Source organism: Perognathus longimembris, chromosome 15 (genome assembly GCF_023159225.1).
Source record: "Perognathus longimembris pacificus isolate PPM17 chromosome 15, ASM2315922v1, whole genome shotgun sequence".
Classification (NCBI taxonomy): Eukaryota; Metazoa; Chordata; class Mammalia; order Rodentia; family Heteromyidae; genus Perognathus; species Perognathus longimembris.
Genome location: NC_063175.1, coordinates 19,073,705 through 19,091,256, shown reverse-complemented (window position 1 = coordinate 19,091,256; position 17,552 = coordinate 19,073,705). Strand labels below are relative to the sequence as shown.

Genomic DNA, 17,552 nt, shown 5'->3' with positions numbered 1-17,552 from the left:
AAAAAGCTGTTTCATGGTGATCTACCCAGGCTCCTCGGTGGCTCAGGTGGCCTTCAGGCAGCACACACAAAAGCCAGGGCCTGCATCTCCAGGAAGAAAGCCACCAGCCTGGCACATTCAGGGCAAGGACAATAAGGGGGCCTGGTGGTCTGTGGCAAAGCCCTTGGGGAGAAGTTCATCCAAGTGGCTCAGGAAGTGAGAGCACTCTGGGAATTCTCACTTCAGCTGAGTCAATCTTCTTCCACAGATCTTGATCAAGCAATGGTTAGGAACCAGGACAGTGGAGATGCACAGAACCTCATCCCCACCAAAGAATCAACTTGTGATTATTGTAGGTGACAGAGGTAAAAGAATGGCCTACCTGGAGGTGGGAAGGGAATTCCTAGAACAGAAAAAGAGAAAGACATGAAACCAACATCCCAAACTATAGGGACCATGTGGCTCTAAAATCTCAGAGAGCAGGAAAAGAGGCTCTGCCACTGAGAATGGAGAAGCCAAGGCAGATCTACTTATAAATATTCCATCCTGCTGTCCTCTGAGAAACTCCTATTTCTCATGCCATCTATCCTAATTTTTGTTTGTTTGTTTGTTTGTTTAGACATAGTGTCATTAGGCAACTCCAGCTTACTCCAAACTTTTGATCCTCCTGTCTCAATCTCCTGAATGCTGAGATTATAGGCACATGACATCACTCCAGTTGGTCTATCCTAATCAGGATCTGAAAATGCGTATTCCTAAAATGAGTGTCATCAGAGGGACAGGAATGATGTATGTGTGTTCAAAAATCTCCCGCCTTGAATCATACTTGAGCCCAGAAGTTTGAGACCAACTTGGATAACACATAAAGACCTTGTCTCAAAATGCTACTTTAATTTTCCTTCTTATTAATTCTACTCATCTAATTGGAGACTAGTTGTGGTTCTGACAAGTTTGGAGAATTCTGTGCCTGAGTCACTGAAAACATGAGATAACTTTATAGGTTTCAGGGGCTGGGAATGTGGCCTAGTGGTAAAGAGCTTGCCTCATATGCATGAAGCCCTGGGTTCGATTCCTCAGCATCACATATAAAAAAAAAAAAAGCTAGAAGTGGTGCTGTGGCTCAAGTGGTAGAGTGCTAATCTTGAACAAAAAGAAGCCAGGGACAGTTCAAGCCCCAGGACTGGCAAAAAAAACAAAACAAACAAGCTTTATAGGTTTCAAGGAGTTCATTTCCTGATGATTACACTTCAGTGTTGACTAACACAGTGCCCCCCACAGGCTGTTAGAATGCACTGAGATGCTTTTATACCAACACCAAATTATTCTATTTTTAAAAAACATTTATGTACGTATTTTATAGGGGTTTTTTTTTTTTGCCTCTTGCTCTTAGTGTTAGGCTATAACTTCAAAAACTTGTTCTCAACCTTCTGATTTATGTTTATTTTTAAAATGTACTTAATATTATTATTATTATTATTATTATTATTATTATTACATTTATGTGTGTGCCTGCCAATACTGGGGCTTGAACTCAGGGCCTGGATGCTGTCCATTAGCTTTTTTGCTCAAGGCTGCCATTCTACTACTTGAGCCACAGCTCCATTTCCAGCTATTTGCTTGATGTTCAAGTGGAAAAAAGAATCTCATGGTCTTTTCTGCCCAGGCTTGCTTTGAACCAGGATCCTCAGATCCCAGCTTCTTGACTTGCTACCAATTACAGGTGCCTGGCTCAGCCTTCTAATTTATAACATTTACTTTGCTGCTGATCTTGATAATAATAAGAACAGTGGTTATATAAAGATCTACCAGCCGTTACCATGGGTTTGGCACTCTGCTAGCATTCCATGCATCCATATTTACTCCTTATAACTTTCCTATAAAGCAGTGCTGTTATTATCCCCATTTGCACAAAAACAGATACATTAACACATTAAGTTGCCCTTGTTCATTTAGGGGGAAGCTAAAGGGGAAATTAGAAAAGCTAACTACAGAGACAGAGCCCATGGAGCTAACCATTCTGCTATACTGATTTCCTGTCATAGCCTTCTCACCAATCAAAATCACTTACAAATACTTCCGAAACAAGTTCCTAGGCTCCAAGAGACCATCTGTGAAGTTCTCTGGTTAGTGAAGCCTCTGAGCTTTAATGGGTGTCCTTTCTCTGCTGACTTCTCTGTGCTCAGCATACTTCAAATAGCTAAGATTGCTGAAAATGGGGAAGCTGGCTCAGTAAAGGGGAGTGGGAGCCTTTTCCTACCAAGGGCCATTTGGAATTTTATAACATCATTCAAGGTCCATACACAATTAATACAAATAGGCTTCAGAGGCCAAGGGAGGCTGACTGGAAGCTTTCGAGAAGTATATATCTGTCCCTTAGTGTGCCAAATGATTTCAAAGGCCTTCTATGGTCCCTGGAGAAGACATTCCACAACTCAATTAAGACCTTACTCCTGCATGACAACTGTCCTAGCATTTGTTCAGAAACACTCGATTTATCTTTACAACATCTCTGTGTTATGCTGTTGTTAGTACACATTAGCATAATAGATTTACAACTTTTTAACAGAAGCTGGAGAGACCAAACAACTACTAAGAGAATCCACAAGAATCGTGGAAGTTCATGTCAACCCCAACATTTCCTCAACTCTCTGTCTTAAACTAGAGGGACCACGTGGCCCCCAGCAGCCTAATATCTGCTCAGATACCCTTCCACAAATACTTGCTCTTTTCCTTTTTCACTTTTTTCCTTTGGCTTCCACCTTGCTTCTTGACAGTGTGATGCCAAGCACCAAAAGTAACTTCCCTCTCTTCCTTTTGTTTCCAATCCTGCATCATGGGAGAGAATAGGGCCAGGGCCGGTGATGCAGGCTGGGTGATGCACGCTGGGTGAAGGAGGGGATTCTCCATCTTCCTACTCGGCAGATGGCAGTTCCAGCTTCCCATTATTCAGGCTCAGGCCCTTGAAAACCTTTTCTTCTCTTCTCTGTGCTATAATCCAATCTATCAGAAAAACCTGTCAACTGTGTCCTCAAAGTATATCCAGAATCTGACCTCTTCCCACCACTTCCATGCTAACCACCAGCTCCATCCATCCCATCATTACCTGCCTACATGATAGCAATGGCCTCTCTGCTCTGCCCATGCTCACCAAGCACATTCTCTGGCAATGACCACTATAATTCTCCCTCTTCACCCTCCCTCCTTCCCTCTTTCCCTCCTTCCCTCCCTCCCTCCCTTCCTTCCTTCCTCCCTCCCTCCCTCCCTTCCTTCCTTCTTCCTTCTCTCCTTCCTTCTTCCTTCCCTCCTCCTTTCCTCTAACCTTCCTTCCTTTCTTCCTTCCCCTTCCCTCCTTCCTTTTCCTTCCTTCCTTTCTTCCTTCCCTCTTCCCTCCTTCCCTTTCCTTCCTTCCTTTCTTCCTTCCTCTCTCCCTCCTTCCTTTCTTCCTTCCTCTCTCCCTCCTTCCCTCCTTCCTTCATCTTTGCAATGCTCAGACAACTAATTCCTTTAAAAGGTAAGTCAGACTTTCCCCCTCCTGGCTCAAAACCTTCTCATGACCTCCAGCTCATGCAAAGCAAACTCCAAGGTCCTTCCTGCATCATGTGCCTCCCAACCCATCAGCCACTGCTTCTCTCCAGCCCTCCCCTGCTACCCCCATCTCCAGGACACTCACTGGTGACAATTATTCTTGTGTTTCAACTGAGTTTAGGTTTTATTTTTATTTCTTAATCTCAAGGTTTTTCTCTACAAATGAAGCATTGCCTGACTTTCCTCTAATCAAAGGGGGGCTCCCAGGCTGTGGAGCGCTGCCCCCCTCCAACAAGTGTGCCTGCCTTTCCCTGCAGGCCACAGCAAACTGGTGGTGGCAGTAAAGAGTCTCTCTCTCTCTCTCTCTCTCTCTCTCTCTCTCTCTCTCTCTCTCTCTCTCTCTCTCTCTCTCTCTCTCTCTCTCTCTCTCTCTCTCTCTCTCTCTCCTGTTTGCAGAATGCCCATAAGTGCTGGCATTTGGGGGAGAAATTCCAGACTGAAGAAATGCCTAGAGAAAAAGGATGGCCCTAAAGTTCCTGCTGCTTTGAACATTGGTCTCTGAAGCAGGCTGAAATAGAAAGCTCAGCAGGAACTTAAGGTGGGAGCTAATTCAGACCAAAATGAAGCCACAGCCAGGACCCAGGATCTTGCACTGGCTGGTCACTCCTGCTGCTATGGCTCCTGCCAGGCCCACACCTGGTGCTCAGCAATTTTCCTCTTGCCAAGGCCAAGTTCTTTCTCCTCCACCACTTCAGTATCTAAGGTCAGGGAGGGCTCAGTCAGTCATCTGATCACACCTTGCAATTTTATAACTTACTTCCCATCACCGGATGTCGTAGCCTCAGTAGGCACCTCATGCTTGCCTGCTAGCAGAGGGGTGAGTTAAAGTTAACCTGCAGACCCCCCACTTCCTGCCTCCCTGATCCACCCTCTCTTTTTTTATTAGGAAGGCAGAAGCGCTGCCCCTTCTGTTTTCTCAAGTACCATTCCTCTGGCTACTCAAAAGGACCACTTCCCCTTCCCTTCTTCCTGTCTTTTTAGAGGGACAAAGAGGGGCCCTGCTCCCAGAAACTCTGTCTCCTAGAGTCAGGAGAATTCCTGGAATGGGCAGGGACCTTGCCTGCAAAGGAGAAAGCAGCGCTTTAGGTAAAGGCAGAGAGGAGCAAGGGACAGATCAAAGAGAACCTGGACAGGGTCAGGCGTGAGGAGGGCGGGCAGGAGACAAATGAGGCCCGCTGAGGGGTCAGCAGAGGGACAGGGAGCAGGCATGCAGATACCATGACAGGGCAGCACTGGGCAGACAACCCTGCTGCATGAAGGGAGGCCATAGATGGAAAGGATAAGAGAAGGTGTAAATTAATGGAGAAAAGGACTGGTCAGAGATAAGAGTATCTCCCTGTAATTAAAAACGTATAGCCTTGCCTGACCATCTCAAAGGCTGGGGGTGTCCCAGACAGTCCTGTGTCTGAGGTAGATGGTAGCCTAATCCCAGGAGAAGAGACCAGGACAATTAATAATTAGCTTTCAGCATGAAAGTCTAAAAGCTGATTCATCTTCCTGGAATCAGGAGAATGCCGGAGCCCATGTTACCCATGATGAGGATGGTAACCAGCCTGGCTCAGCAAGAACCTGGGCCATGGGCCAGCTTCATATCCTCACTTCTTAGGCTGGCCAGGGAAGGGCTTTTAGGCTTTATCTTGTCTGGCTGTTCCTGGTGTTAGTAGTAGCAGTTGTTTTTAATTTGGGCTCTAAAATTCTAAGCTCTTTGTCAAATACAGAGTGTACTTGAACTTGACCTTGGAGGTTCTACATCCCCAAAGGATGTTCATTTGTAATTTCTTCTTCTTTTTCTTTTCTTGTTTCCCTTTTCTATTTTTGTGTCAGCACTGGGGCTTGAACTCAGAGTCTCATGCTCTCTCACTTGGCTTTTCTGTTCAAGTCTAGAGCTCTACCACTTGAGCCACACCTCCACTGGTTAATTGAAGAGAAGAGCCTCCTGGAGTTTTCCACCTGCACTGCAGTCAAACCATGATCCTCAGAGCTCAGCCTCCTGAGTAGCTAGGATTACAGACATGAGCCACCAGTACCCAGATTAATTTATAATTTCCTTTTTAATTTTAATATATTTTATTGTTATTATAAGGTGATGTACAGAGGGGTTACAGTTTCAGTGAATTAATGAGTACATTTCTTTTCAGACAATGTCACTGCTTCCTTCTCTCTCTCTTAGAATTTCAAACAAGGTTAACTCACCTCTCAGAGCTACGTAGGTAGCAGAGTAGTAAAGACAATAGATTCTAAGCCAGGCTGCTGGGCTGAACAAGGTATTTGACCTTACACGGGACAGCTGTATATGTCTGGTTCATTAAATGCTATTTGTTGTAATTATTATAATTAGTTACCACTATTATCATTTTGAAGCAAGTATAGATCTCTTTCTAAAAGTCCTACTTCCTGTCTAAGAACTCCAGAGAGCTCCCATTCCCTTTGCACAGCTGGGTGATGATTTGTTCCAGGGCAGTCATTTCTGAAGATGCAACAAGGAACTCAGCATCTCAGATGTTGGCAGCAGGGGAGAGCACACATGTGCGTGCCTCTCCCTTACTCTTCACACTCAATCCACCACAAATCCCAATTACACCCCCAAAATGAATTCTGTTGGTTCATTTTTCCCTCCAACTTCACCACTGCATCTCCCCCAGCCCAAACCACCATTCTTGTCCCCTGATCTGCTACAAGAGCCCCAAGAGCCCCGCCGTGTCCATGTACTTCAGCTGTACCAGCTGCTTACATGCAGCATGTACAGTTTTGTTTTAAAATAATGGCTACCAAAGCCATATGTTGGTACTTGTGCCTCTAATCCTAGCTACTCAGGAGTCTATGGTCTGAGGATCCTGGTTCAAGGCCACCTTGGGGAGGAAAGTCTGGGAGACTCATCTCCAATTAACCAGCAAAAAGCCATAAGTGGAGCTGTGGCTCAAGTGGTAGAGTACCAACCTTGAGCAAAAAAGCTAAGGGGTAGTATCTAGGCCTTGAATTGATGCCCCAGTACTAACACATGAAAAATATCTACAGAAACTTATCCACCTAAATTACCAAAACTAGCAACACCCCCACCTGTCAACACCAATGGCTTCCCAATATACTTCAGATAAAATCTCAAGTCCTTAGCTAACTCAAAAGATCCTGCCTACCTCCACTGTCTCATCCAAAGCCATGCTTCTTGTCTATCTCACTTCCCTTCACTTCCTCAAGCACTCTTGCCCCTTATTCAAAGCGCCATTTCCTTTTAAGTCTGACAATGGCATTTCTTCAGAGAGGCATTCTCTGGCTGAATACTTGCTCATCTCTCCACTTCCAGTCTCTGCCACAGAATGTGTTCATTTTTGCATAGTGTTCCCTTGTGTTTTCAATTTGTTTTGTTGTGCTGTGTTGAAATGGGTCTTTCTACGTTGTCCAGCTGGCCTTGAACTCCTGAATTCATGTAGATCCTCTTCTCTCAGCCTCCAGAGTAGCTGAAACTAAAGATGAGTACCACTGTAATTAGATGTTTGTTTGGGGGAGTTGTTAGAGGGGATAAGTTTTTCTTTCTGAGCTTTTTATTCTCTACCATATACTTAGTTATGAAGTATAGGCCTTGTACTATGAAAAAGTGCCCTGGAGGGAAAGTGAAAAACTTGAGTATGAACAATTCCATCTCTAAGACTTGAGATCCTGAAGAGAAAAAAGGAGAAGACAGAGTCAGAGGACGAAAGCTATAGATTAAAATTTTTTATTACAAGATAGCAGAATAAAAAAACTGTCATTTTCTTCTCTTCTGAAAAAATACATAAATGAAATCCCCAAATACTGAAAATAAGAAATTAATATAAAACAAAAGCTAGAAGTTCAATGAAACTGAAAAGACCTAAAAATCCCAAACAAGAATGTAGGGAGACAAGGACTAGTCATGGGTCCTATAATACAGCACTCAAGAAGATTTTCATGTTGAGGAAGCCTGGAATAGAAAATAAGAATCTTTCCAACAAACGGAAAGAGGAATAGTGGGCTGATTCAGTTATAGTATTCTATGTACTTGTGTAAAAATGGAACCAGGTAATTTGAGGGTATGGGTCAGGTTGGGACAAATGGGGGAGAAATAATTGAAAAGGCAACATGGCTCAAGATACATTGTACTCACAAACCAATATGTTGAAATGAAATCCCTTTGTAGAACTACTTAAAGATGATGGAAGAATTCTCTGTTGAATGGAAGAAAGAAAGAAGGAGGAGAAGGAAGGAAGGGAGAGAGGAAGGAGGGAAAGAGGGAGGAAAGAGGGAGAGAAGGAGGGAAAGAAAGGCTATTGAGTGGCTATTATACTTATGAAAAGTAGGGAGAAAAACCTAGGTCTTGAAAGAAATTAAGCAGATAAAATAAATCAATAGATATTAACTCCAAGAAATGGAGGAACATGGAAGGAAATATGACCAGAAAACAGCATCTAGTTTATCAGTGAATAGGATTTATACATTTATAACAATGAAAATCTAAACATCAACACAACCAAACTAAGGATATAATCATATTATAATAATAAAGCATGAAAAAGGTCACTTAAATAACTTATCTCTGTAGTCATGGCTTAAGTGGTAGAAAGCGTGCCTAGCAAACACAAAGCCCTAAGTTGAAACACCATTACTGCCAAAAACAAAAGGAAAAAAACCCAACTATTATCCCATAATAAGACAATTGTTAATAATTAATCAAGCCAATTCATGAATCAAGAATATCCATATTATTTAGAAATAGGAATATAGGAGATGGACTTCCAGCTTAACCACAATTAAATAATAGCTTTTGGACTTTGTAACATTACACAACCATAAAAAGTAAACAAAATATAGATGTGACTCACTTTAGACATCAGACAGCAGCACAAGGATGTGGTCTTTGATAGAGGGAAAATCATGAGAGGAGCTCCATGTTCATTCCAGTTTTCTGTTTTATTTGTTTTGTTTATGTTGCCAGTCCTGGACATGGACTCAGGGCCTGAGCACTGTCCCTGGCTTCTTTTTGCTCAAAGCTAGTACTCTACCTCTTAAGCCACAGCTCCACTTCTGGCTTTTTTCTGTATATGTGGTAATGAAGAATCAAACCCAGAGCTTCATGTATACTAGGCAAGCACTTTACCACTAGGCCATATTCCCAGCCCCTCATTCCAGTTTTCTATCAGCAAACATTTCCCAAACCAAGGCCTAGGAAGTGGAAACAAATAAAAGAAATGGCTTTCCAGGGAGAGGAAACACACTGTAGTACCCAACTCCTGAAAACAAGGAAAGGTAGAGGAAGAAAGGCTTAAGACATAAAGCATCTCATCAACTGTGGAATAACATCAAGTGATCTAACATACAGGTAATTGGTGCCTTGCCTCTCAAAGAAGGATCAGGAAGGGGGGTGGGGAATGAACAGGAAATGGGCTGGATTTTCCTAAATTTGATGACAACTATCAACTGTACGTTAATCAATGTCTACAAACTCACAGAACAAAAACCAAAATGATAGCACAGCACAGCACAGCACAACCAACCTGCTGAAACCTGTCCTCAAAGGAGCTGAGAGAGCCACAGAGCCATACAAGGTGACAGGAAACAACAATTCTCCTAAGAAATAATGACTGCCAGAAGACAATGGAATGGCTCAGGGTAATGACCTCACTGGAAGTATATAAACGTAGGGGTGTTTCCTCCACAATGTCTCCCCTCAGCAGGAAACCAGTGGGACACAAGCTGAAATCACAGTGGTGGTCTCACTTATCCCCTGCTACTGGAGTTGGGGTTGAAACTTACAGACATCAGAGCAAATTTCTGAATTCTCATTATCTGCAAGGCTCAGGGCTGGGTATTATCTAGTATAAAATCTAAGTTGGAGCTGCTTAACATCAACCTCACTCATTTACCTTTTCTTTCAGTGACAGAGTACAATAAACTCTTTACTAGTCATTGGATGATGCAATCAATTGTTGCAGAAATAGACTTCAAAGAATCCTGCATCTCTGCATGCAAACGCCTTCCTATATTGACTATGTTTAAACATGCGGTTTGCTTTGCCAATGGGTCAAAGGTAAACATACTATGAGCAGAGACTTGAAAGGTCTTTATGCACTGAGACTCCCTCCCACCCACCCCCACACCTTCCTCTTCTCTCCTTCTCTCTGTTTTCCTCCTCTCCCCTTCCCTCCTATCAGTCCTCCCTCTCTGCTTTTCTTACACACTACTATATGAAATTCTCATTATAATGCTTTCGCATTAATTATTTAGAAATACAGAGACCATTATATGTGTAATATTCTGCTGGAGTTATTTGACTCAACATTTATTAGCCATCAGACATGTAAGCAAGGCTATTTTAGATAATCTAGCCCCCACAAAGCTATCATGTGAGACCAGCAGAACTCTCCTGGGTAGCCTAGTCCAAAGTGCTGCTACACAGAATTGTGAGAAAAAAAAATGGTTTTTGTTCAGAATTTAAGGCATAAATTTGGCCACGAGAGTTAAGAGATCATGTGACTGTCATGGTAATATAACAAACATATGCCTCTCTTTTCTTAGACTAACTTCATATAAACCAAGTCATATGCAGCTTGCCAATTTACATAGCCTTGAAATTCACCATTTGAATCCAAGGCTATTTTCCTTCAATATTTACTATGACCTGAAAAGTTAAAGTTTCCTTCCTTTCTCTCTCTCCTTTCTTTCTCTCCTTCCTTCTTTCTTTCTCTCTCCCTCCTTTCTCTCTATCTCACTAGCTCTCTCTTTCCTTCCTTCCTTCCTTCCTTCCTTCCTTCCTTCCTTCTTTCTTTCCTTCCTTCTCTCTTTCTTTCTTTTTTCTTCTGGTACTGAGGCTTGATATTTGGGAATGGACACTGTCCTTGAATGGCTGGCTTTGAACCACGATCCTCATATCTCAGCCTCCAGAGTAGCCACCGGCACCCAGCTTCTTTTTTTTGTTTTGTTTTGTTTTTTTGGCCAGTCCTGGGGCTTGGACTCTGGGCCTGAGCACTGTCCCTGGCTTCTTTTTGCTCAAGGCTAGTACTCTGCCACTTGAGCCACAGCGCCACTTCTGGCCATTTTCTGTATATGTGGTGTTGGGGAATTGAACCCAGGGCCTCATGTATACGAGGCAAGCACTCTTGCCACTAGGCCATATCCCCAGCCCGGCACCCAGCTTCTTTAAATTTTATCGATCAAGGTTAGTACTCTACCACTTGAGTCAAAGCTCCACTTGTGGGGTGTTTTATTTGTTTGTTTTGTTTGGGGTTTTTGGTAGAATTTAATCGAAAATAAAAATCTCATAGACTTTTCTGCCTAGATGGCTTTAAGCTGTGATCCTTAAATTTCAGTCTCAAGTAGCTAGGGTTATAGGTGTGTGCCTTGGCTATCTGGCCTCAGTTTCTGACTTTTAAGTCTCTACATAAGTTTTACTTAATTTTTAATGAATAATGCATGAACACACCTTTATATATATATGCATATATATACACACCTATATATATATATTTATATAAGATGAGGTTAAGCAAAATGAACTCCAAGAGATAGAAACAGGAGAATTTTATTGTTGTCATTATGTTTAATGTGCTAGGTGAATTTCCTGTGGCATACCCCCTGTGGTCACTCTATATGATTTTGGTAAACTAGATATTGTATATATGTTTGTCTGAGGTAGGAAAGGGAAAGAAAAATGAGGAAGGGTGTAACAAATATGACAAGAAATGTACTCACTACCTTATTATGTAACTGTAACCCCTCTGTACATCACCTTGACAATAAAACTTTTTAAAAACAACTTTTTTTGACAATTCTATATTGGAGTTCAGTTTGAGAAGCAGACAATTAGGAAGTGTGTGCACACACAATAAGAGATCTGTCACATATAACTATACAATTTCAGTGGGCTAAGAAGCCTCTGTAAGGCTTCTTGAGATTAGAGTTTGAAGTCACAGAAGGTGGATGGAAAGTGGGGGAGAATGTAGACAAGTTGGAACCCACTAGTATGTGCTCATAAGCATAGTCTAAAATGTGTCAATTCTTCTGCCTCTGAACTTGGTGATGCTAATGACCTTACCACGTCTCAGACAGAGGAGTTGAGTGGGCCCAGAAATCAGAGAAGCTGAACAAAATATCCAAGAAAAGGAGAGCTACTGTAAGCTCAGCTACTATCCCATATCAACACCAACAGCCACCAACATGCCAGTGTGTTTGAGCTGCAAAATGGTCTCTGCTTCACATCCACCTTCTAGAGTCCACACAATCTTAGGGCCACTCACTGGAAATGTATAGAATAAGGAATTCTGGGAAATGTAGTTTGTTTTAGCCAAGTTGACACACTATGAAGCTGCTGCCCCTCTGAAAAAGGTTTACATTCAAAATATCCCCTCCCACTCTGCTCTCTCCATTTCCCTTTCCCAAAGAACCCATTGTAGGTATCAGCTCTTTGTATCCTCCTCTGAAATAGTTTATGCATATATGAATATACACAAATACACACTTGTTTTATTTTACTTGATAGATCATATCCACTGATTTATATATCCACTGATTAATCTCATTTTTACAATATCTTATACAATATCTTAGAAATGCTTTCATATCAATATGTAAGATCTGATTTATTTTTCTTTAATTGGTGTATGGTATTTTACTATGTGGATGTACTTGTTTATCTAGACACTGTTTAAGTAGACCCTTCTTAATGATATTTAAATTGTTTTGGGAGTGTTCTATTTTATGCGACCTACAAAGAATAGCCTTGTATCTGATATGAATAGATGTCTTTATAGTTACTGTTCATTGTCAATCAACAAATCTGGTAATCTGGTATCAACTAAAACTAAGGCCAGAGTAAGAGATTAGTGATGCCACTCAACCAGGCACCACTGATTGTCAGTCATCATCAGTCAGTGACACTCCTTACAGTAACAGCAGTCAGGGGGAAGGCAAGAGGATCTCAAGTTTGAAGCCAGTCTTGGCTCCATAGTATATAAGCTCTTGTCTCAAAAAGCAAATAAAACAAAACTAATAAAGGGGCCAATGAGGGAATGTAATGGGGGGGGGGAAGCCCCACTCCATGGTGTCATCATTGTCACACCCCACTGCGGAGCGTAAGAGGGGATCCCGCCCCATGTTGAGGGAACTGGAACCACCCTTTCCACTCCGCCCCCCGCCCCTGCAGACTGCTGGGAGGATATAAGAGGTCGGGATTTGGGGGGGGGGGGGGGAAGGAGAAGAGACACGGAGAAAGCAGGTGCCAGGAGGTGCCTCTTGTAGTTGAGCAGTGCCTGGGCTCCTCTCAGGCTTGAGGGGAGCCCGGGCCTGCGGACAGGAGAGCCTGAGCCTGGGCCTGCAGAGAATGGAGGCTAGAGAGGCCTAGCTCTGGGCCAGGAGACAGCCGAGGCCTTCAGAGCCCAGGCCTGCTGAGAGCTAGATGCTCAAGGACTGCGGACAGAGGAGCAGAGTGGAACCAAGAAGAGCCTGGGGCGTGCCGAGGGGTCCGGAGCCTGAGGCCTGTGGGAAAGTCCGAAGCCAGGTGCCTGTCAGAGCCAGAGTGGACTCGAGCACGGAGCAGATGCAGAGAGCGCAGAGCAGAGGCAGAGGGGGCGGATGCCTGTGGAGAGCGGAGGCCCGTGGAGAGAGGAGGCCCAAGGAGATTGGACGCCACGTGGAAAGTGGAGTCCCTCAGAGAGGGGAGAGGTCTATGAAGAACAGAGGCCTGTGGAGAACAGGAGGCCTGCACAGGCCTGTGGAAAGGAAGAAAGGAAAGAAACTCGCCCCCTGGAGGCTCTGGGGTGGTGGTGGGGGGCGGGGGAGGCAGTTGCAAACTGACTAATAAAACTCATTTGTCACCTTTAACAGTTCTCGGTGGATTTTCTCACTCCCAGAATACAGTAGGCACATGTGCTACCATTGCAATGAGGCTGTTCATAGACACTGAATCTTTACCCACTTACATGACCACTGATTACACCTTCATCTTATACCTTCTGTGAACCTGCACCTGTTCTGTCTTTGACCTTGGCTGTGGGCTAAAGCACTTCCCAGTGAGCAGAAACCAACAAGCAACTTAAGATCCATGGGCTCACTCTCTAAAACGTACACACTAATATGCATTTTACTTGATACTGTAGATGTAACCATCAAGAACAATGGAATCTGGAAACTCCACTGAGGGAAAGAAAACTAAAGTCATTCCTATTCTGCCATGCTATGATCCCAGTTTTGCATGGCAGGCCCTACATTGTCAGGAGGAAGACAAGCTGTTTGAGCAAAGAAATGTGACACCCACAAAGACAGACCAGCCCATTTTTCCCCTAAGAACATTTCCATTGATTTTTCCATTATTGAGTGTTTGCCTAAAGGCTCTTTCACCCTTCATCCCCAAAGGTTTTATAAATACCACATTTGGTTCATTCATACTTTTGAACATCTGGCCCTCCCTAGAAAGAAAATATTTTTCTTCTAGGAGTCACTGTTCTAAAATATGAGCCTAGAATGTCTTGATATGCCACACAGCAATGAGGAGACAGCTCATACACAAAAGATAGGAACAGCATTGCTCCTACTAGTTCGTCCTAAAGCAGTTTGTGGTCCTGTCCTAAGAAAAGAGCTGTGAGAACAGGAGACCTGAATAGCAAAGTGTTCCTTCCAGGACGTTGTCCTTTTTTTTTTTCTTTCTTTCTTTTTGGTCAGTGGTGGGGCTAGAATTAGGAACCTCGGTGCTGTCCCTGAGCTCTTTTGCTCAAGGCTAGGACTCTACCTCTTGAGCCACTTTCAGTTTTCTGGTGGTTAATTGGAGAGAGTCTTATGGACTTTCCTACCCTGGCTGGCTTTGAACCCCAATCCTCAATAGCTAGGATTACAGGTGTGAAACACCAGTGTCCAGCTTTCCAGGACTTTTTCTGGTCCTTCAGGTTCCTTCCATCTCTAGAAGGATCCCTTTGTGGCTTTAGAAGATACCTATCTATGTCTGGGTCCTGAATAGGCATGGTTTTGAGCCAGAAAAGACAGTGGTCTCAAGAAATGGTGTAAAATCTCTTTCCACCAAAACCAATATGAAAAGAAGGTAAACCCGTTGGAGTTATATTGGATAGACACTGAAATGGCAGATTCTTGAAAATATAGTGAAATTACTTCTCACAGGAACAGATTCCAAAGCTAAATATACATGGCTTACCCATGTAATCCTAGCTACTCAGGAGGCTGGGATCTGCGAATTGCCTTTCAAAGCCAGCCCAGGCAGGAAAATCTGTGAGAATCTTGTCCCTAATTAACCACCCCCACACAAAAAATATAAATTTAAAAAATGAAAAAAGGAAATGGAGCTGTGGTTCAGTGGTGGACCACTAGCCTTGAGCAAAACAGTTCAGAGATGGCACACCAGGCCCTGATTTTAAGCCTGAGGACTGGCGCACATGCATGAGGAACAGGCTCCAAGTAACCATTCCATGTGAAAATGGCTACCAGGGGCTTTGGGATAGAAGTGACATTAATAGTTGTGTTGTAAAGGGATACACTGTATCCTGATGAGGAAATGAGAAGTAGAACTTGAGGGTAGCTGGTTTCCATTTGTGCTTAAACTAGCTAGAGCATTTTGCTACTTACAGAGCTCAAAGGATTTACAAACACATATGGAGCCTTCAGCAGAGCCAAAATCCAGGCATAGTCCCCTTTCCCTGGCTCATCTCCTTCATGGAGGACAAACAGCAGGCCACTGGCCTCTGGCCCCATTATGAATCACGGAGCACTTCCTGAGCTAAGTGCAAGCAAGCTCCCGCCAGGGACCTGAGCCCAGCCCCTAATTAATAGGCTTTTGCCACATAAACACACACACACACACCAGGAAAATTGAGGAGAAATAGCAGCAATAGTGATTCTGCTGCGGGAGAGGCTAGCAAGGAAATACAAAGGGAAAATGACATGGAGAAGATGGATCCAAGTCCAAGGCTAGCTATCTGAGCAATAAATTAAGCCTTTATTTATTTATTCAAGTTAGATGTGAGCAACTGAATATGTTTTGATCCCTGGTTTTGAAGTTCAGACTATAGAACAGAAGACAAGAATGGTTTTGAAACCTGATGGCTTCAAAAACAGACAAGTCTCCATGAAGGAATATTTAGTGAGGGCCAGGTTGATGCATAACCAAAGCTAAGGACAGGAGAATTCACAGCGGAGCAGAGTGAAGGGGAGGTCAGAGATTGAGACTCACAGATGGTCTCTGAGCTCCTGAGGCCCAAGTGTGCAAGTCTTCTGGAACTATCACGTTTGTTTTCAGAGGCTTTAGGCTTCAAGACCACAGACCAGAGAAGGCTGGGGCCTGCCACCTAAAGCTCTGTAGATTAGAAGAGAGGCCAGTGAGAACATAGGCCACAAGAGATTATTGTAAGAATGGGACCAAAAAACAGTCACTGGTGGTTCATTTCTATAATCCTAGCTACACAGGAAGCTGAGATCTGAAGGTCATAGTTCAAAGTCAGCCTGGACAGAAAAGTCTGTGAGATTCTTATCTCCAATTAACCAGCAAAAAGCTGGAAGTAAAGCTTTGTGGTTCAGGTGATAGAGTGTCAGTCTTGAGTGGATAAGGGAGAGTGATCTGTTAAATTCAACCAGTACACACACACACACACACACACACACACACACACACACACACACAATCAAGAACAAGACTTTAGCAATTTTGGAATCTTCCCTTTGTCTTCACATTTAATATGATTTGTGTTGCTCATCTTTTAGTATACATTTCTGGCACATTCTAGGCAGAGCATGGTTTCATGTACCAGAGAACCTCAAGACAAGGAAATTAGTCTTCAGAGTCAAGGACAGACATCAGAGATCAATGACAGACTTCAGCACTTCAGAGTCAATGGCCGACTTCCATCCAAAGTGGCTGATGCATGTAAAGTGAGTAAGTTGAATTCAGAGAGCCTGTACTCCTTTTCAAATGAAAGAGTGGTACAAATGGGAATCCGGCCCCCATGCTAACCCATAACCCACCCTTCCCCCCAAAAGTTCCAATGAAACAATGTGGACATTTGCAATGAAAATATGTATAATATCGCAAATGATTTTGTTGGCAAATTATAGTTTTAACTGTGAGTTAGACTTGGGACAATATTGTCAAGGCAAAAGATATTCTGAATTCCATTCTAGAACTTAAAACTCAGAAGAAAGTTACACATAAAATACACAAGGCTGTGCATGCCTGCTCTTTAGTAAAGCTACCAATAGAATTCCCAAATGCAGGATATAGCCTACTCAAATTGGAGTTTTGTTTTTTGGTGTGTATTTTGTTGTTTTATATATATATATATATATACACATATATGTTGTTATATTTATATTTTTGTTGTTTATATATACATATATAAGTATGGGTTTATATATAAATATATGTGTATATATATACATATATACACATATATATATCTCAATAAAACCACCAGAGTTTTGTTGCTGTTGTTTTGTTTGTTTTGAGATAGGTTCTCTCTGTATATTCTAGGTTGGCCTCCAACTCAAGACACATCTGTCTCAGCCTCCTGAATGTTGGGATTTCAGGACTGTATCACTGCACCTAGTAATGCTGCCTTTCTGTTAAGGAACTAAGTTTCTTCCCTGCATTCTACTCTCCCTCCAACTCAAGAGGAAAACCAAATTTAAGGCATGAATTCCCCTTGAGCCCAAAATGTAAGGGGGTCCCAGGGTGATGAGCAACTCTTGTCACCACCCCTCTGCCCTTTCTACCCCTTGCTATAGTGATACCAGAAACTGCCAGGGAAAGCACTGTGTTCTTGATTCTTCTTCACTAACAAGTAAAGTTCATCAAGGAACCCAAAGTGTGGGCTACACAAGGCATATTAGATCCAACCCTTCCATAAATCAGTTAATTGAACCAGAGGCACAGGATTGTTTGGGTATAATGTGTGCTGAGTGGGTCCTTAGAAAATCAAAGCAGCCTCTGCCCTCACTCGGGGACAGTGTGCAGGTTGTTCAAATGCTCACAGAGCGTTATTCTC

The 17,552-nt window shown here is 43.0% G+C and overlaps 1 protein-coding gene across 1 annotated transcript in view; it reads left to right on the top strand.

Annotated features, from left to right (window-relative positions):
• The first annotated feature begins 261 nt into the window (after nt 1-261).
• The window catches only part of LOC125364275, a 64,543-nt gene continuing 47,252 nt past the window's right edge, over nt 262-17,552 (top strand). Inside the window, 4 exon segments of the mRNA XM_048363760.1 lie at nt 262-331; nt 2,022-2,102; nt 9,453-9,604; nt 16,273-16,440. Coding sequence (XP_048219717.1) covers nt 262-331; nt 2,022-2,102; nt 9,453-9,604; nt 16,273-16,440 — 471 coding nt within the window.